The sequence below is a fragment of the Rhea americana genome, unplaced genomic scaffold, assembly GCF_003343005.1.
Source record: "Rhea americana isolate MKP2758 unplaced genomic scaffold, rheAme1 scaffold_451, whole genome shotgun sequence".
Classification (NCBI taxonomy): domain Eukaryota; kingdom Metazoa; phylum Chordata; class Aves; order Rheiformes; family Rheidae; genus Rhea; species Rhea americana.
In genome coordinates, this window is record NW_028186592.1 from 169,443 (window position 1) to 189,690 (window position 20,248).

At 52.4% G+C, this 20,248-nt stretch overlaps 1 protein-coding gene across 1 annotated transcript in view; it reads left to right on the plus strand.

Annotated features, from left to right (window-relative positions):
- Positions 1-7,905: 7,905 nt before the first annotated feature.
- Positions 7,906-20,248, plus strand: part of NECAB3 (N-terminal EF-hand calcium binding protein 3) — a 42,283-nt gene continuing 29,940 nt past the window's right edge. The window contains exons 1-3 of the mRNA XM_085316121.1: positions 7,906-7,976; positions 9,974-10,020; positions 11,800-11,908. Of these exons, the coding sequence (XP_085172247.1) occupies positions 7,906-7,976; positions 9,974-10,020; positions 11,800-11,908 (227 nt within the window). The remainder of the gene's footprint in view (positions 7,977-9,973; positions 10,021-11,799; positions 11,909-20,248) is intronic.

A 20,248-nucleotide genomic window follows, 5' to 3' on the forward strand; every position in this document is an offset into this window, starting at 1 on the left:
GCCCCGTGTCCTCGCGGCTGCCCGCGGACAAGGTCCCCGCGTCCCCGCCGCTGCCGCCGGCTGCGAGCGARGAGGCCGTCGGGCTCGGCGGCAGCGGGCACTGCGCTCGTCCCCGTCCCCGCACCCGGGCCTGGCCGGGTTGGCCACCGCGCCCCGTGTCCCTGCGTGGGTGCGTGGGCAGCCGTGGGTAAAGCGCTGTGGGCGTGTTACTGAAGGGAAGGGCAAAGCGGCTCGTAAGCGTTTACTTCAACGGGAGAAAAAAGGAAAAAAAACCCAACCCTGCTTTATTTGCTGCGCTAGGTATGTCTGACAGATGTTTTATTTGGCTGCAGCCAGTGAGCGGCAGGCAGGGTTCCTGCCGGCGCAGCCCCCTCTGCCACCCCGGGGTCCACCTGGGGTGCCCCGACGCCGCAGAGTCGGGCTTCAGGCACCGCGTCGCGACCGTGGTGCGCGTGGCGAAGAGCAGCTGGCATTTGCTGGCCCAGGGCGAGGAAGTGCCGCTTCCTGCYGGGCGGACAGCCCCGTTTTCTTCGGGGAGCAGCTTGGAAGCGGGAACGCCAGCGAGGAGCGGCACTGCAGCCCCCGGCACGCTGCTGCGGTGCCGAACCCTCTTGGCAAAACGCAGCGTCCCCCTGCGTGGGGGCGCGGGAGCAGGCGAGCGGCGCCCGTCCGCGGTCGGGACGGGAAGGCTGCTTCACGCAGCACCGACAGGGAGGAATTAAATCACAGCGTCCCTCTCCCTCCGAAGCATTATAACGATTTGCAGCCCCGGAAAGCTGTTGGGGACAGCACCCAGCTGTGGCTTACTCTGGTCATTAAAGCACCGTTGGGACAGCAGTGCAACTCTCGAGCGTGACGGAGCTGGAGCGGGGGAAGTCTGGCTGCAGACAGCTCCCGCGCGTGAGCCTGTGGGACCAAAATATCCTTCTGCTGATGTGTGCCGAGTGGGTGATAAGCGGGGGCAAATACCCCCTGGTGTAAGGTATGCCTCAGAGCCATGTCAAATCCTTAGTCATCTCTGAACACAACAGCTAAGTTGAAAACGGACATTTGTGCTGAGAGCTGGGAAAGGACCTTAAAGAGGCAGGTATCTAGATCGTAGATTGGAAGCATCACGTATCTAGATCCTAAATCAAAAGCATCAGGCACCCAAATCATTCGGGCCACTCAGGTGTGGATTTACCACGGAGGGGCTGGTGCCAGCGACTCGTGGTCTGCAGGCTCCTGTGCCGTGATGGCTTCGTGCTTGGTTTCGGTGAGCTGTCAAGGACAGGCGTAGGTGCTGGAGAGGTACAGTCGCATGCATCGGGCTGCTCGGATGGGCGCAGTCCTTTTCTGTCCGGATCCTGGTGAGCAAACGGAATGAAAGAACTGAGTTAGCGCTGCCAATGTGTGTGTAGCTGTGCAAGTGAAGACCTGGCCMTGTCACGCAGTGTGAGAGTGTCACAGGCCAGTGCTTTAGTCCCAAAATCATGAATCAAGCTATAAATCGTGGTGTGTTTAAAAAAACCCTAAACCTTGTGTCTTTTTTTATATTATGTTCTGAACTATCATCCTCTGTGAGGCTAGAAATACCCCTCCAGTGATACCCSCCTCCCCTTATTTTATTGGAAGCTGGCTGTCATGATTCCTGGAGCAGGAGATTTATGTCTCACAGCACGAGACTCCCTGGAAAGCTACACAGGTACTGTGCAGCACCTCAGATGGTGCGGGTCGGACAGGCAGAACGTGCCCTTTGCCTGCTGAATCCCCGTCCCACCTGCTCTTAACACCCTGGGAGTTCGGGAAGGAAGATGCTATTTGCTCAGGTTGCGAGAGCAGTCGGGCGCTGTGGAGGCTGTGGATGGCTCATGGGAATTGAAAGTACAGCTGATGGCTGTACTTTGGTTTCACTAGACAGGTCCTGGCAGTTGACATGACAGCTCCCGGCATGCRGTGTCCTCTCAAGTCCTGCTGCAAGGGTGCTCCTGTCAAGACGAAGCTCCGTGGGCTGGAGCTGGGGCTGCGCAGGAGGCAGCACCTCTCCCCAAGGGCRCTACTTTCTGCATTTTAGATGCAGSCCTGTGGGTCTAGCAGGGCTCCCAGGTGGGCGCCCGTTACTTGTTACAGGTGGCTTGTAGGGCAAATAGCGCAGCCTAGGGCAGAGCCCACGTCCYGTGTTTTGTGTGGAATAGTGACTATGTATGGCCTCACTGCGATGACCGTGTTGTTGGAGTGAAACCCGGACCCTTATCCGTGCCAAGCGCTACTGCCTGTGARCGAGGGAGTCTCCTTGTGTTAAGAGCCAATGCCCACCTTGTGCATCTGCACTCCTGCAGTCAGGAAAGGGGCCAAGGTAGCTGCTTTTGCAGCTTTTCTGCTTTTAAACATCATTGAATATTCCTGTTCTGGGTGGAAACAAAGATGGCTGTTGGAGGCACTGAGAATGTGGCAAATCCTAGCACAGGGTGCTTCAGCAGGAGACTGCTGCAGAGGGATAAATCAGAAATGTTCTTCTGTCCTTCCTTCCTTCTTTTGCTGCTGCTGGCCATGTTTTCTGAGCTGTGGTTGCCTGGGTTGGGCAACCCCAATATCTCCTCCTCCCTTGGTCTGTCATGTGGAGATTGGCAACCAGAGCTTGCCCTCTGTTTCATCCAGCACCACCTGGGTGTAGCCTGGTCCTGGCTTGGATGTAGGTTGCCCAACAAAACCAGGGAGATGTGTGAGGAGATGTTGCCCTTGTCACTGTAACAGGACAGGGGCAACATCTCCTCATGCATCTCCCTGGCTTAGTTGAGGAGAAGAGAAAACAAGTGATGGCTGATGGATCAAATTGTTTTGGCTCCCCAACACTTGGGCAGCCAAGGATGGTGTTGGCCATCATCTTTGGGCAGGCAGAGAGGGGTGCATGTTGCCTGGAGGTGGAGAGTGGGAGATCTTGGGCARCGCGATAGGGAGATAGGGAGGTGGATCCTGGAAGAATCTGAGGAAGGATTGTGCACTTGGGGCCCTCAAACAACAACCTCTGCTTCCACTGATTAAAAGCATTTGTGCCGTGAGTTTGTGGGCCTCACGCAGCTCTCAGCAGAATGAGCCTTTCAGAACTCCAAGGCCTCCTGGGATGRCGTCCCATATGTCACCAAGGAATAGCTGGGAGGTTCATCTCCTCTCTCCTTGAGGTGGTTCTTGCAGCTTAYAGCTGGAGTGAGCAGGGTAGCTTTCTCCCCATGGAAGGATTTCAGATGGTAGGGCTCTCCAGCCAACATCGTTAACTGCACTAATTACTTGGCTGATGGAACATAGGCTGGAGGAGGAGTTTGTTAGTGACAGCTGTATCCCAGCTCAGTTCCTTCGGGCACTCTCTCTGTCCCAGATCTTTTCCTCCGAGTAACATTAACACAATTAAAATGTAAAGTGTTAACAGTGCTACTAGCGATGCTCTCTGTGTACCAGCTGCTTTCTGGGTTCTTGCAGCTTCCCTGCCTCTTTCCCATGGGTCCGTTTGCTCCTGGGTCAGCTCCAGAGCATGGCAAAATGATTTTAACATCTTCCCTTTCAGATCTCAGGAACTGGCCAGCTTCCAACTCACTTYATGAAGTTTGGCTGTGAGAGCTACCTCCTTCTGCATGGAGGCAAGCTCCGAGACTGTCTCGCAGGCTTCAGAAAGCAACAACTGGCTGAGACAGGAGCACAKTAATGTGTCACAGATTCCAGGCATCTCCTCTGTTTTGGGCATCTCCAAGTGCTTTACAGAGATGGGCTTGTTTTTCCCCTGAGGGCTGTGGAGGTGTTGCTGAGGAAGTACGTGACTCTCTGGGTGCTGGGGAGTGTGGTAGCTGGTGCCACCTGTAGCTAGTGGTGCCTGTCAAGGAACAGAGAACCCTGGGCTGGAAGAAAGGGCTGGCAGCAGAGGAGGTGAGGGCTGGCAGCAGAGCAGGTKATGTTAGCTGGAGGTATCAGAGGCCTGAAAGCAGCACAGGTAGGTTGACTTCTGGGTATGTGGGGTGGAGAGAGCACCTGGGCAGCTCATGCATTTTCTCCACACAGAGATGGAAAGAAAAAGAGGATAGAGAAGGAATAGAGGGACAGAAGAGACCAGATGAGAAGGAGAAAAGCATGGGAGAAAATTTAAGTGAGAGAGCCAATCTCCATGCATTGGGCAAGAGCCCCAGGACCCCTTCCCAGAGACTGATCCCCTCAGCTGTGGTGGTCAGACCGCAGGAGGTCAGACCCATACTGGTCCAGGCCGGGTTCTGTCTTCCTCTGGGCTCTCCCTGGGTGAAGTCAGGTTGTACGGGGACCCTTTCACCTCCTGGGCCTTCCTGGTGTGCCAGAAGTGAGAACAAAACCTTGGCATCCAAGACACRGCGAGGATGTTCCTGCCATGGCCCAGCAGCCTCTGGACACCAGGCAAAAGAAATCTAGGCTTCTGTCCCTAARTGAAGTCACTAAGAAAGAAGATCCRTGCAGATGCTGGCGGCACCTCGGCTGGTTCTGGCTGCCTCCCTGATGAAAGCACGAAGTGCCAGTATTTCAATTCAGCATTTTAYAGCTAGGTATTTTGGCCTGATAGGAGTGAGGGCATGGTGATCCCAGCAAAAATGCAAGCGTCCAAGCTGGCAGGGATGACCCAGCCATCAGGGATGAACCAGCTGAGCTCTGCGTGGGTGCGGGCGAGCAGGCTTTGCTCTGCCAGCACTGCAACAGCCAAGCGTGCCACCTTCGGTGGGTGCAAACTGCTCAGATGCTGTCCTGCACTCCGATTTGCAGCCCTGCTTGTTCCTTTTTGAGGGAGGTCTTCCTCCTGTGCCGGAGATCTCCCACCCYCTTTCTGGCTCCAGCTGCCCAGTGCAAGGGGAGCAGGTTGCTCTCCTCCAAGCTGAAGCAGGCACTTCCTCGCCCAGAAGCTGCACAGCAGGGAGAGCTGGGTCGTGCCGCACCGGCTCCGATGAGCTAGGTCACTTTTCCTGGCCTTTTTGCCATGGCTGGAAGTTGCCCGTGGTTAGGAGAGGTGCAGAGGAAAGTTTCACCTGCAATGCTTGGATACAGGCGCTATGTGAACTGCAGTGCTGCTCCTGCACTTGTTCTTCCTGCAAATGTCTCCAGCCTCTGGGAGATTCATCCCTCAGATCTGTGGCTTTGGGCTTTCTTGTTCCTTTTCCCATGAAGGAGAAGTTTGGGAAAGCTGCTTTAACGGCCAGTCTTGAGGCTTGGCAACAGTCCCGGTTCTTCCGGGACCTGGGCAGTCCCGCTTGGCCCCAGCTGGAGCTGGGCAGCCAATGCTGGCCCAGGTCCCTGGCGTCCTCAGCAGGGCAGGGGCAGCGGGAGAGCCCCGCAGGGCCGAGCCAGCCGTGCTCCCATCTCTCCCCCGTGGGCTGCGTGCCGCTTCCCTGCAGCGGACTGACGGRCACGGTGTCCCCAGGGCGGCTGTGCCGACCCCGGCAGCTGGGGTATCTCTGGTGCCCAGAAGCCACGTTTGCGGCGTGGGAGCCGCACTACCTGCTGTGGCTGCAAATGCACCTTCGCCCCGGTGACGCTATGGTCGCCCCGCGGAGCAGGGCAGCGGCTCTGTGCTGCAGTGGGGTCTTGCTGTRTGCACGGGAGATGTTGGCGTTGTCTGGCACGCGGCACCTTGTAGCGGCGTAGCTGCTCACCGAGGCAGCCCTCTGCCGAGCCACGGTGGGATGAGGATGAGCTGGCCACCCGCAGCGTGGAGCATGGAGCCTCGCCGCGCCATCCCGGTGCTCCTGCTGCCACGGGCAGTGCCAAGAGGGAGTCTCGTCCTGCAGGGCTCTTACAGCTCYCCTTCCCGTGGGCCTGCGAAGCACCATATTTATTTCTTTTGCACTTCAAACAGCTCTCATGCATGCATTGGCAGGGCTCTTCTAACATGCTGGTGGAGCGGAGGCCCTCCTGGGCGAGGGAGGAGGGTTAGCTCTGTTTGCTGGGGCTTATGCCGAGCCCAGGGCAGGCTCACTCCAGATTTGGGAGCTACAGCCTTCCTGACCCCATGGGATCCTCCCCAAACTGCACCTCTGCCTTTTAGCCCCCAGACAGATCCTGCTGCCCACAGCCAGCCCTGGTGAGCTCATCCTGCCTGGGGAGCACCCAGGTGTGGAGCCAGCTTGCGCTCTGATCCTGTCTGCTGTTCTGCCACTGCTTGTTCAGGGCTTAGATGAAGCAGGAGAGAAGCGGATGAAGGGCCTGCTCCCTCCCTGCCCAGGGCTGCTGTGAGAGCTTCAATTGCTGCAAGAGCATTAGAAGACTTCAGGGCAGTGCTAATGACAGTCCTTATTATTTGCAGATTTTGTCCCAGAGGGGTCTCGTGGTGGCAGATGGTCAGTGCACCTACAGGTCACAAGAGGCCATGCTGCCTCTCCATTCCCCTCTCTTCCTCTTCTTTCAGAGCCTTCGTCACTGGCTGTGGTCTGCGTGGAGGTAAGAATCTGGCATATCTTGAGCTTGAGGGCTCTGCCAGTTCCCCTGATGACTCCATCCAAGGAGGAGCCTTCACACCTACTGGGGCTCCCTGGCTTCATCCACAGGCCCCCGGGCACAGAGTGGTGGCTGGATAGCCAAAACCTAATTGATACCCTRTGGAGCTTTGGGTGCTGAGCACATCATGGTGTCTCTGCTCTCTCCTTGCAACACCGGCTCTGTTGGTTGCTTGGTTTTATTCTCACCACTCTTCCAAAAGCTGAGCAGGAGCAGACRAAGGGTATTTCATCTGCTCTGTCTCACCAGAGAGGAGGTGTTGCCTTTGAAGAGCCTCATTCTCAGAATACAATTCCCATTTCTTTAATATCCATCTCAAGAGGCGGTAATTCCTGAGAGTTACTCTGCTCCGGACAGCCTGGTAAGTGTCTCACAGGAGGATGTGTGCTATGAGCAGCAATGCCTTGCTCTACCCTGTGTACACTAGCATCTGCCTTTGGGCAAGAKGCAGCCAGGTCTCTGGCAGCTTCTGACACCTTCAAATCCAAGTTGCCCTCTACCATTCTCATCTGGGAAAGTACTCTTCTGCATCTGGTCATCTAATGGAGAGAGGAAGTTCTCTGGCCCCACTGGGTAGGTTTCCTAAAAAAGCTGAGCCCAAGTGGCAGCCCTGTGCCTTACCATGTGCTCCTTCCTGCTGTCCTAAAYCACCTCCTGTCCTTCTGGGAATGGGAAATGTTTGGGCTCACTTGAATCCGTGCTTCATAAAGGCTGGGGCGACACTTGACAGCATGCAAGGTACGTGGTGAGTTAGCCAGTCTCCGTGGCGGTCAGTGGTATTTTGGAGTCAGGTGGGAAGCATGGTGACAGAAATGCCACTGCAWGAGCCATATATCCCTCCGATGCCTCCAGAGCCATGGAGGGCTCTGTAGAACTGGACTTTCCCCTGGATGGGAAAGGTTTACGTGCTGCTGGAGTCTGTTTGCAGCTTGCTGCTGGGGACTCTCCTCTCCCAGGCTCCTGCATCCAAGTGCAAATGAGTCACTGCTGGTGTTCCCTAGTGCCACCTTTGTCCCCAGATCCCTGGGGACGCTGTGGGAGGACCTGCTCCCCCAGGCCCTGGGGAGGAGGCTTGGAGCAGGCTCCAACTGCAAAGGAAGGAGATTGCATCCGGAGCAGATGCAGCCTGGCAGGCAGGGGTTGTCACCGGGTGCTGTGTTCAAGGCAGGGATGTGGTGGAGCAGCACAGCCSGGTGGGATCCACTTGCGCTCTGGCCAGGGGATAGCCACTTCGTCCCCATACAGCCTCTGCAGTTGTGTAACCCTGATGCTCTCAGAGCCCTAATGAAAGCAGATGCACAAGCAGACCCTTTTGCCTGGAGAAAGTTTTGCTTTAAAACCTGGGGAAATCCCCAGCGGGTGAAAACTGCACGTTTCTGTACCTAGTTGGTAGCTGTAAAGCTCCAAAGTGCATCCAGTGAGTCCTAATGGATGCTCAAAGAGTGCCTTGGTATATCTTCATGCAAGAACTGCAGCCTCGTCCAGCCAGAAGCCTGTATCCGGTAAGTGCTATTACCTAACATGGGTCGGCTCAGGGCAGGCTTCCGCCCCTTCAGTGGCTTGGTGGGGGGTTGCCCTGCTCAGAAGAGCATTCCTTTGCAGAGGCATCCCTGCTCCTGTGAGCTGGCCCTGGGGAAGGACCAAGGAGTACCCTACTGGGACCAGCATCAGAAAAGCCTCTGCCCGGTTGCAAAGCAGCAGCTTCTTTGGGAATGAGCAGCAGAGATTTCTCCAGGGAGCTGTTCCAGCTGATTTTTGCCTCCAAGCAGTAAATTGGTAATTAGCAGTCTCTGCCCCATAGAAGGGGGCATTTGTAGGGACCCCTCTTCCAAACTGTGGTGGTTCGGGGCTCAGCAGAGGCCATAGTGCTGCTTGTGCCAGCAAAATATTGTCACTGCAACTGCAGTTTCAGCCTGGCAGCTGGATCAGACCCCAGGCAGGTACATCTGAATGCCCCAGGTGATGAGGGTTGCAGCAACACTGGCTGGACACGGCCGCCCGCACGCAGTGTCTGTGGCTGGAGCTGTAGCCGGATTGTAGCTGGCTCAGGTTGGCTGCAGTCCAGTAGCGCAAGGTTCAGCATGTTGCTGGTGGTGACAGAGGTCTACAGAAGTAACTTCCCTTCTCAGCAGTATTTTTACCTTTTCTGCCAACCCTGCTAACACCGATCTGTTCACAGCCCTCCTGCCTTGGCTGCGCCTACAGGATACGGTGTGTTAGTTCTGACATCAAGGGCACGATGTTCAGAAGCATTTGCATGACTGTACAGACTTGGCCAGGTGTCAGCTTGTAACCCTGCAAAAAGTGCAGCGAAACTACCGACAAGCAGTGCAGGAATGGGGCTGGGGGCAGAGGAGGCGGCCAGTGGAGAGGGGCAGCCCGCCGCCGGTACGTCCTCCTGCAGCAAGGGGCAGAGCTTGTCTTGGGGTGGTTTTATCAGCTGCTTCTCCACTGCAGGTTCATGGGGATATAGCAAAGTCTGGTTGCCCTTCTTCCTGCCCTTTTTCATGCCTCGTCTTTCATGAGGTCTGAAAGAGAAAAATTCTGTTGCACACAAGACTTTGTTGTCAGCTCCGCTAGGATGTGCTGGTGGAAACCTTGTACCGAGCTGTACTTTCCCAGGCTTCAGAAATCACACTGTTCAACAGCAGAGATCACCCAAGAAAAGGGAGAAAGACAGGACTAGGACGTCCCAGCTTTCTCCTGGACCATAGTCGAAGCCTGGCGGTTGGGAAGCTGGGTTGAGATGCTGAACCGGAGCAGCTCTTGGGCTGTCCAAGCTTGCTTCCCGGCCTGCAGCATGGTCCCAGTGGCCTCGGCCGCTCTCGCGGTCTCATGGAGTCAGGGACAAATGCTGTCCTGGGGCTGAGAAAGCCTTTCTTGGTGGCAGTGTTCTCAAACACCAGCGTGTTTCTCCTAAGAGTTCCTACTTTAATACAGATAACATTTCATCAGAAAATTCCCAGCAGGTTCTGTCATTAATTACACTAGGAGAAGGCAGCAGTGGTGTGTGCGCACACGTGTGTGTCCCGGGAAGAAGAACTGTTGTAAACGGTGATTATAGAGTGCAAGACAAGAACTGCTCTTTGGTGCAGAGGGTTGGAGTGTCAGAGATGATACACAAAGTGCTTCCATTATGGAGTATTTTTATGCTTAATGCACTTTCATTGAAAGGATCTGAAAAATTAAACACTTTCTATTGCAAGGGTGTAGCAAATGCGTAGTAAGGCTCTTTCTAATTCGTCTCCCTCTGTGCTCTTGAAAAGATGCTCGGTGCAAATACTGGGGCTGCTGCGTCCTCAGTGCGTTGTGCAGTGGAGGAGAGAAACGGTTTTAATCATTTGCAAAGGGAAAATTTGTGCAAACAAACCTGCGCAGCACTGTCCTTCACAACCCCGGTAGTCTGGGCTTGGCTTTTACACAGCTGCTGGGGCCGGGAAGTGGTTTTTGTGCCTCACTGGCAGCCAGCAGCACCGCTCTGCCTGCTGTGTCTCTAAAGCGTGTCGTGTTTTCCCTTTCAGATTTTCCGGCGAGCCGACAAGAACGGTGAGTGCTTTGCTCCCGTCGCTGCCTGCCCCGTGCGGCCTGGGTCTGGGAGAAGCAGCACAACCCTTCGCTGCTGGGGGCTGCTAGAAGAAGTGAAGGAGGTCAAGCGCAGCGAGCTCTCCGGCTGGAAGCCAATGGCCCTGCTGGAGCAGAGATGCGGCCCGGGCAAGCAGGCTCTCCCAGCAAGGGGCTGCCTCCGGAGGGGTGGACGTGGACCATGTCCACGACCACGTCCAGAGGAGCCCGGCGGTGCCCCAGCGTGAGCTCAGCGCTAGTGCTGCAGGGAGGGCGAGGGAGCTCTGGCTCACTGCTCCTTCCAGGCTCCCCAGCTGCATGGGCAGRTGGGAATTTTTCTCCCCTAAAGCAGGAGCAGAGCAGAGCAGCCCCAATGTGGCAAGGAGAAGGGAGCACGTCCTGCAGGCACCTTTCACGAGAGCCTCTCGAGTGTCGCTCCTTGGCTCTGCCCATGCCTCTGCTCCCATGATGTCTGTTGTTCCTATGGGTGCCTCTCTGCTGCTCCTTTGTAAACGGTGGTGCATCAGCCGGGGCTGAGCACGCTGCTGGGACGTGTGGTGAGGAGGGGGCAGCAGAGGCAGCAGGGCAGCAGGATGCAGGCCATGTCTGTAGTTGCATGGTTGCTGGCCACCGCCGAGCCTCACAGCATCATAGCAGGGAGGTAGGAAACACTAGCCACATCTTCTCCTCAGGCCTCCACGCTCCGGTGCTGCAGAGACGAGCTCAAGGCCTTCTCCTGGGGGCAACAGCGCTGCTCCAGCCCTGTGGGTAGGGGGCTGTCAGTCATGCCCAGTCTGTGTCTGCCCAGTCCCTGGATGATCCCCCAGGCTCTGCCCTCCTGTTCTCCCGGGCTTGGGAACTGCAGGCTGAGGCAGGCACAGAGCATGGCTGTGGGTGAGAGCATGGTAACAGCCTGGAAGACTTGCCTGATGTCTCATCACCTCCTCCATAGGCTTATCTGTGGTGTGTCTGTTAGCAGTGCGAGGGCCAGGCAAGCCAAGCTGTGCAGCAGAGCTGTCCAGGATCTCCCAGGCTTTCTTTCCATCCCTTGCAGGATCGACTTGGTCTCCGCACTTAGCCCAGGGTTTTATTCATGCCCCTCACTTGGATGGCTCTCTTCCTGGATGCCCACTTGAGCCCCTAGCTTTTCAGAGTCAGGCTCTGCTAAAAGTTCTTAAATTTGGCACTTGTAAACCAAGAAGTCCAAAATCACAAGTCCCTTTTCTGATCAGTCTCTTGTCCTTCGTGGTAGATTGTAGATTCCAGGAGCCACGTTTGTTTTGGATCAGAATGCAACCCAGAAGTTAAAGTTCTCCACGAAAGGGAAAGAAAAAGCTTGTGAATGAATTGAAAGATTTTGTTTCCATAAAAGCTGATACTGTCTTCATTGTGCTGTTTATAATAGGCTCTATGCTGTGGAGAGCTGAGTGAAAATGCAGCCTGGAAAGTCTACAGAGTATAGTGTCACATGCATTTCTGAAAATATTACAGCAGGATCTTTTGAAAGGGTTGGGGCTAGCTGAAATTCCTACCTGAGATTCCAGCAGCACTGGCCTTGTTTGCCAGCATTCTTTTTTTCTCTTGTTTTGATGGGGACACTGTCTGTTAGGACGTGCTTCCGATGGAAATCTCTGCTCTGATTATTATGCGTAACACGCCCAACCATCCCACGCTCCAAGTAGAGAGGCTGCTGGAAGGATAACTGTGGCCTGTACGCTTCTTTCTGCAGATATATAATTATTCTTCCCTTTTATTTAAATGCAGATGATGGGAAACTGTCATTTGAGGAGTTCAAGAACTATTTTGCCGATGGAATCCTGAGCTCGGAGGAGCTGTGGGAGTTGTTCAGTGGCATTGACAGGCGTCATTCAGAGTAAGTACCATGGTGGCACAGAGAAGAGGAGACAAAAGAGGGTATAAAAGTGCTTGACTGCAGATGGAGGGCATTTGGAGGCGGGTGCAATAAATAGTCAGGATGAGATAAATCCACCTCTTGGAACCTGCAGATGTTAAAATTCATTGAGCACCAGCTACAAGTATGGGTGACGAGAGAAGCCAGACATTTTGAGAACAGTCATTATCAGATTTACTTTAGTACCACGAAAGCAAGCATCCATTTAAAATTACATTCTGCTGTTTGAAAAACTCTTTCCAGAAATATACACCTCTATAGAAAAGATTCTATATACGCAAGAGGAGCGTGTGGTGCTGTGAAGGCAATGAACAGACAGTTATCTTTGCGACTGCTGACCCTGCTGACTGCTTTTCACTTACATAAAGGCTGTTTTCCACCAGAAATGGACTTCATGAGTGTCAGTGTAAATGTGAATTTAGGCCAGCTTCTTTTAAAAACAGAAACTCTTAAACAAGAACAGTAATTRCATCTAGCTCTGGTGTTCTCTAGGTTGGTGTTATCTAGAGGAATACATTGTGTTCTGCTTCCCCTGCACCCTGAGAAGTTCTTGCACCTCTCTGACCTCTTTGATCAGAACAGCACCTGAATAGGTCCCCAGCAAGGCAGAGGCTACTGTCCGTTGAAGTTTGAGTTTTGCAGAGATCCAGGGCTCAGGCACTGTAGGGCTGTGCTGCACTGAAATGCAGGTGTTGAGAACCACTAGTGCATCACCATGGACCACAAATGGTGAGCGGTCCCTAACTGTAAGTCCCCCTGTCATCAACCCAGAACAGTGTAAATGAGGATGGTTGACTGTAGTTGAGTGCCACTGTGGTGGGTTTAGATGATGCCCYCAATTTAGTGGTGGGGCTGAGATGCAAAGAAGTGTGCAAGTGTATGCTGTCCCCACTGCCTCTTTCCTTTAAGCCTATATGTTCCATATAATGCAAGCCAGGCCAGGCAGCCGCAGGGACTGCGTGGAGGAGATTTTGTGCTGCTTGTGAGAGGGCTGGAGGATATCTTCCCGCATGTGACTGCCTGCTGCTGAGTGCACAGACAGTTTGGCATGTAAAATGTGGGCAGTAGGAAGGGTCCTTCGAATACCTCCTCTATCTCTTCTGGATGGCAATGCCAGGGATTTAGCAGTGAACCATTCCCTTTCCTGCACAATCTGTCCTTTCTTCTGGTTCCAGTTTGGGGTGACCTTGGAGTCATCCCCAATATGATACCACTGGAAAAAAACATTGCAACAAAGCAGGAGTTTTTGCAACAAAGGAGTTGTAACTGTGACCTTAACTGAATGGCAAAGATCTCCTGGTTTACGCATTGCCTTCCAAGTCAGGCTTCCCCGAGCTGTCCACATCAGATGAAATGGCTCTGACAGAAGTCACATAGGTGCCACCATGGTGTGTAGCAAATAAGAAAAGCAGCCTGCAGCCCGAGCTGTTGTCCGTACACAGTCTGACGTGCTGCTGACAAGGCAGGGCTGCTGAACTGCGACCCTTCTTGACTTTGGGGCAAGGTGCTCAGATGCTGCATCAGAATAGCTATCCCTCCCCATCAGCCTTGGTAATACAACAACTGGTTATCATGAGTTGGCATGTGCCACACATGCCTGCAAGCCTGAGGAGCGGAGATGATTGATCCCCTCAACTCCAGGGGCTGTGTGTTGCAGACAGGAGTGCCACAGCTCGTTGGCCGCAGCTGACCGGTGTTGGGGCAATTCCTCCACACTCACCTCAGCACTGGGAGAGTATCTACTATGTTCAAGGGAGTGAAAGAGCCCAGATGGACAGAGACACAGGTCAGGCACCTGTTTGACCTGACTGGTAGTACGAGGCTGGCCTGGGCCCCTCTGTGSGCTCTGTGTAGACAGATGGCCCCAGGGGAACAGGCCATCTCMCCGAGCTGTGTATGGCCCTGTCTGCTGCGGTGCTGTCTCTATAAATCGTTACTTATAATGACAATGTGGTAGCTATGACAACGTGGCAGTTGCAGCATTGAGCTGGTGACATCTATTAGCAGGGCATGACCACTGTGTCTTTGATCTCTTTATGCCGTGAAGAACAAAAAGGCCCCTGCAGTTGGTCTCCAAAGTTCTGTGTTTAGTAACTTCAAGCAAACATATGAGGCCCTCTTCCTTCCAGCCCTAGTAGGATGCCCTAATTTCTGCAGTAGAGGATGGGATGGTGCAGCTGTGAGGCTGTTTAAAGTGTGCTCTGTGTTCTTGGACCTGGCTGGGACACGATTTGCACCTACATGTGCAGGGTTGGTCTAGGGACAGCTTCACTGAGCGGCAAGGCTAGTGGGCAGAGCTAGCTCTCCCTTTTGGGGATGGAGAGGGCAGACCTCCCATGGGGCATGGTGAAGCAGGCAGGCAGTGTCTTCCATGGTGGGAGGAAGCAGGGGGAGGATCCGACAGGTCCGAGTATGCTGGCTTGAGCAGGCGGCAAAGGGACAGGGTTGGGATTTGGCAGCAGGGGAGCTGCACAATGAGGAAGGGAGATCTCTTCAGCCTAATGTCCGCTTTGTGAAGGAGGAGGAGATGGCATCTCACAGASTGGCAGCCTGGCACTGAGCTTATCATGCCGGTAAATAGTATCCCATCCTCCTGAACAACGTGCAGCAGTGCCGTACCTGGCAGAGTGCTCTAACTCTGAGCCTGCCAGCATGGGTGACTTCAGGAGACAGGCCTGGCCCCAGGCAGAAATGGTTCGGTCTGTTCCCAGAGTTTGCCACCTCCTCCTGGATTTGGGGTCTCCTGGCTTTGTCTGTAGAGGTGGATTTTCTGATGTGCATTTTTGGGGTGCTCAGAGAGACTTTCTTCCCTGTGGAACCATCCCTCTCAGTAAGTTCCCAGCTTGTATTGATGCATGGGTCCTGCTGTTCCCGTACAGCTGCTCTGGACAGGAAAATGTGACCGTCTGGGAACGTGCATAGCTCTGGAGTGGCTCTTCCGTCACAGGAGCGGTGATGCGCTGCCCTGGCCTGGTTAGAAGGAGGAGTCACTGAGCCCTGCTCATATCCTCGGACCTTTCTAAGAGAGAGGAGCTGCAGCTCCTGCTCTCAGCAGCAGGGCTGCCTTGGCTCCACCACAGGCAGAGAATGAGATGCTGATTTTTTTTTTCTTTTTTTTTTCTTTTTTTTTCTTTTTTTGGATTTGGTGGTGGTGAGAAGAGGAGATAAAAAAGTGTGAGAAAGCCTCAGCTGAATGTTACCTGGTGCTGGTGAGGGTGGTGGGTGTCAGCTGGGCCGGGGTGGGGGAGTGAAGCACAGCCCCTGCAGTAGAGAGCTCATGCGCTGTTAGCAAAATCTTTGAAGGGGCATTAGGAAGTAGGAATGTTAAATGCTAGCTGTGCTCTGCCACTGCACACCAGCTCCTTCCCTGGCTTGCACAGTGGCTGCTTTACAGCATGAAGTACAGAGAAAAACAGGCGAGTGGTGGCAGGAGCTTGCTGGCTGTCTTGGGGCTCATGAGCAACACGTAGGAAAAGGAAGTGGAGCAGTTGTGCGTGTGCAGTGCAATGGGTTTCCTGGGCAGCCAGGGAGCAAGCAGGCCCTTGGTTTCCAAAGGGGTGGGCAGCTCCAGGAAAGATTGCCCTGGGGGTACAAGTAGGGGAGTGAGCAGGGAGGTCCAGACAGCTCAGAGACACCTAATGTGCAAGTGCACGTCAGGAAGCTGCCAGCCAACTGCYTTTAGCCTCCGCACCTGCCTCACAGATGAGAAAGGCCAGGAAAAAAAATTCCCTGCTCCCTCTCAAAGCAGATGCATTTCCTCCCTCTGGCAGTGGGGAACCTGATTGTCTGCAAGGTAACTTGGGCACAAAAAAAAAAAAAAATCACTGGCAAGAGAATGTCTCTCTGGGAACTCCCTTTCCTGGGTGCAGGACATGTGTCTCTGGTGATGGGACTGTGTCTAGAGCAGACCTGCAGGAGCCTGGGGCATCCCAGTAAAACTCAAGTCAGCATCTGTTTGCAAAGCCCGGGAGATGTGCAGCTGAAAGGAGAAGCTTGGGCTGCAGCTCTCACAGGGCAGTAACTTCTAGTCCAGTGCGACTGCGCTAGGKTGTATCCCGTATGTAGGTCAGTGCGGCTGTCTGGTCCTGTTCTAGGTCTCGAGTGCGTTGCTCTCAATCCCAGCATTAGTCTGGGGCCTGAGGTGCAGCTCAGTAAAATAATTCTGCCTTGCCCAAAGAGCTCTTTCTCCAAACCTGGAGCTGTGCAGAGGACCTCGGCTTTAATACACCCCTCTGGGTGTGTGTTGAGTCCTATCCTGGCAGGTGAGTCTGCAGGAGGAGAAGGAGCAGTGAAYACATTTTTATGTGACCTGAGACTGAGAGATAGTGGAGAGAAGAAGTAGCCCTGCTGCCAGAGCGAAGCAGAGATGAGATTAAGGTGAGAAGATTGTCTCCAGTTGCCATAGTGCTTGGAGAGCCTGCTTGGATCAGGGAGCTCGTGGAAATCCTAGGGGTCTTTCTACTGCCCACCACAGTGGATAAGCCTTGTAGAATCTGAAAAAAAAAMCAAGGAAAAAACATTGCCAATTTGTAGCATGACCCCAAAAGATGTCAGTGGGCAAATTCTCCTCTGCCCTCTGCACTCAATATGCAGGTCCTTCAGGACTGAGCAGTGGTGGGCCAGGGGTGAGACTTCTCCTGGGRGACCAAGGAGATGGACTAGCTCCAAGGGTTTAAATAAGAACAGCAAAAAAGAGTCATATAACTCAAAGCATTACAAAGCTGGAAAGCAATTAGGTTCCCCAAAATCACAGGCTCCACATGTGTGGGGTTTTGGCCTGTAACCTACTCACCTTTTTTCCTTGGACAGGAGTTTAGCACAGGCATGGTMAGCTGTACAAATGTATCTGATTTTCTTCTTATATATCCCATAGTTTTTTTCAAGATAGGARCTTCTGTCTTGGAGGATGAATGTATTTCCTCGGTGGAGATTTTCATACTTAATCCAGTGGGTGAATTTGGCCTCGAGGGTGCTGTGTTCCTCAGAGCTCCGTTGAAAGGACTGTGTTTCCTTGTCAGGGTCAGCTTGACCCAAGGAGAGAGAGTAAAGGAGATTTTTGTACCCAGGCATTATGCTTGTCTGGGTAATGGAGTGCTGCCCAGACATATCCTCACTGTCTTTCATCACTGCAAGCCTGCATCTGCTCTGCTGGGGAACAGAGCTGACATCTGGGAAGATTAATATTTTAGAGCTCTCATATATTATTCGTTCTCCTTCCAGAGAGCCACAGCACCACGCTCTCTTTTCCTCTTTGTGTCTCCTTCCTTCCTGTCAAGTCTTCCTTCCACCTCCCTTTTTATCTGATGCTCACGCTGGTGCCGTGTGTGTTCAGTCAGCTCTATCAGGTGGTTTAGAGCAGGTAGAATAAAACCTTTAGTGCATCTCGGCACATCTTCAGTGGCCTGGATGGTGCAAACAATTAAAGCAAGTTAGAATATTTCCTATTAAAAAAAAAAAAAAAAATTTAATCCAAAAAGTGTATTTGAATGGTTTTGGTTGAATATTTTGCATTTCCCCGGAAGACTTTTTTTTTAATTCTGCATTTATCACAATTATTTTATTTTGGCTTTAAAATAGCTCTTTGTTCTCAGTATGTGACATTTAAAAATATTTTATGCTGAAACTGAATTAAACTTTTCTCTGCAATTTGATACAACAGCTAGGCTCACTGTTTCATTTAAGTTGTCAGAAAGTTCAGTGCCAAACCTGGCACTGGAGCAGAACAGAAAAATACATCTCCCTGCAAAATTACCTTTTCATTCACTGAAACTTCTGGGAAGGAAAAGAGAAATGTGTTTGGAAGGGGTGAAAAGCACTTCTCCTTTACAGAAGAGGTGTCTTTTGGGAGAAATAGGGTGCAGTTAGCTCTCTGAGTTGCTGTCTGTCTGTCCATGCTCCAGCCACGTCACTCAAGGTCTCGGTGCGGGAGCTGGGTCCTCCTTGTTGGACTATCAAGGCCTTTGGGCTGAACATTGTTGTGTTGTATGCTTATTACTATTTGTGGGGGACTGATGAAATCTACCCCAACAAGTGTCATATAGCTCTCACATAACTTTCTGTCCTGGGAAATTTAGAAAAATAAGGTCCAGTGAATTGTCCTTTCTGCAAGATATAGTGGTCAGATCACTGTGAGAGGAAATCTGGGGTAGGCTGCCAAGTGTCTCTGATCTGGAGCCACATGAAGCTTTGAGTTGAAGAGCTGAGAAGGAAGTAGGAACACTGACCCTTGTATTTTTTAAAAAAAAACTCTCAGATGAAATAACCTCAAGCTTCTGGTTCTGTGGAAGAAATGAGTTGTATAAACTTTCTTCCTGTCTCTCTGTTTGGTCAGATACTCAACCTCTCAGCTTCTGCCRGTCTTTGAACTTGGGAAAGTAACTGAAACTCTCTGGAGTTTACTGTAAAGATCTGGAAGCCAGATCTGTGATGATCAGAGTTCTCCAATATGAACAATAAATGATTAAAAAAAAAATCCCATCTGCTTTGCTGAAGCTGATTGATATTTTCTTGCATATATTCCAGGCGCGTTCTGACAAAGTCCCAATGACATAATGATGACACCCTTCATCATCAGTTCAAGCTTAATTACAATTAATCAGGGATTTGAGAACAGTCAAAACASAGCTATGTGGAAATGTGGAGAGTAAGAGAGGGTAAGTGTTTTGGAGAGAGAATATGGCTCTTGGAGTGAGAAAAGGGATTTCAGAGCGAGAGCAAAGCGGAATCTGCTCTACACCGCAGTCCAGTGAATGGGTCAGGGTTTGGCAGGCTGTGTTGGAAAGGAAGCAGATCTTCCACTGGAAAACCCACGGAGGGTTGGTTTAGCCACAAGATCTTTCTCAGTGATTGRTTCAGTTTTTAGTCGTTCAGTGTGATTAACTAGTTAATATTTGTTTTTATGCAGCAAGACAGAATACAAAAGATTATTAATAAACTGCCGGCCTCTCCTGAAAAGCCATAGAGTTGGTGTTGGTAGCAGCTTTTCATCACATGGACACCACTCACTAGAGTCGGGATTGGGAATTGAGCGATGGTATCAGCTGGAGGCCCCCTCTCCATCCTCATGAAACCGTTCCCAGCTCTAGGTTCTAGACGCACGGCCRCCTGAGTAACATCCCTTCGGAGCGTAACTGTGCGTGTTGCTAGCTTGGGTCCACACCTCCTCTTTTGCGAATTTTAGCCATGTCTTTGAGGGGAAACCAGTGGTTCCGGTTATTGCTCTGTGGCACTGTTCTGACAAGTAAAGCCAGCAGGTGCTGCCATGCCACCATCTCTTGTGACCATGCAGCAGCAGGGTGCTCCTGGCTACACTGCAGGCTCCAGGCAACTTTCAGAAAATATGTGAAAAAAATTAAGGAGGAGTAAGACATTTTTCCAATTGTAACTTGTGCCTCAAACCCCCAATCACCCTAGCAGAGCTTTGGGTGGATTTTTGGAGCTGCTCAAAGATGGGACCAGCAAGGTTTGACAGAGTGGAGTTGTCAGGATTCTAGTTTTGCTTTGGTTTTGCTGATGATCGGTCTTGTGTCTTGAGGGGAAACCRTATTTTTAACCACCTTAAATACTGTCTGCAGTGCCAGAGCAGTGTGCCAGAGCCCCAGCTTAACCAGATCCTAGAGCAGGAGTTTAAAGTAGATCAATGAGATCATACCTGAAAACTGCCCATCTCTGTTGGCCAAGAAGGTGTTCTGTGGCAGCTAAGCTAAAGCCAGGGGTCTGCAGTGAGGAGGTCAGGCCCCTGCCATGGCTCTGTGATGTCTTCTCACACTAAAGGGGTTTGGGTTCTCTTGAGGATCTTCTCAGATTAATCTGCTTTTGGCAACATGACCAGGTTTTGTTTCCAATCACTCCCATCGTTAAGGTACCCTGAAAGTGAGTTCTCCAGCAAACCATAAGGACAAGAGCATCCTCCTTCTGAGTCAGCTCCTTCCTCTGGAATCGTCACCTACAGCCAGTCCCCGTATTTCACTGCGCATCCTGGTCGCTGCTCTGGGACCCCATGGGTCCATGTCACTTCCCAGAGCAGCTGGGRACACTGCCCTGGTTCATGGGGACTTTGCCAATTGGCTGCATTGCACCTGAGTCCTGAGCCTGCTGCTCCCTCTTCTTCGTGAGGGTTGGGCTTGTATTACTAAGCGTGAAACTGCGACGCCGTGCAATCTGCTGCGCTGTTAAAGCTTGCTGGTCTAGGTGGAAAGGTCTCTTAGCAATAGAAGCACTGAAAGGGATGTGGTGTTTTCCATATAAGGAATGGAGAAACCTAAAATTTGAGATATATGGCAGATCAAAAATAAGAAGCGT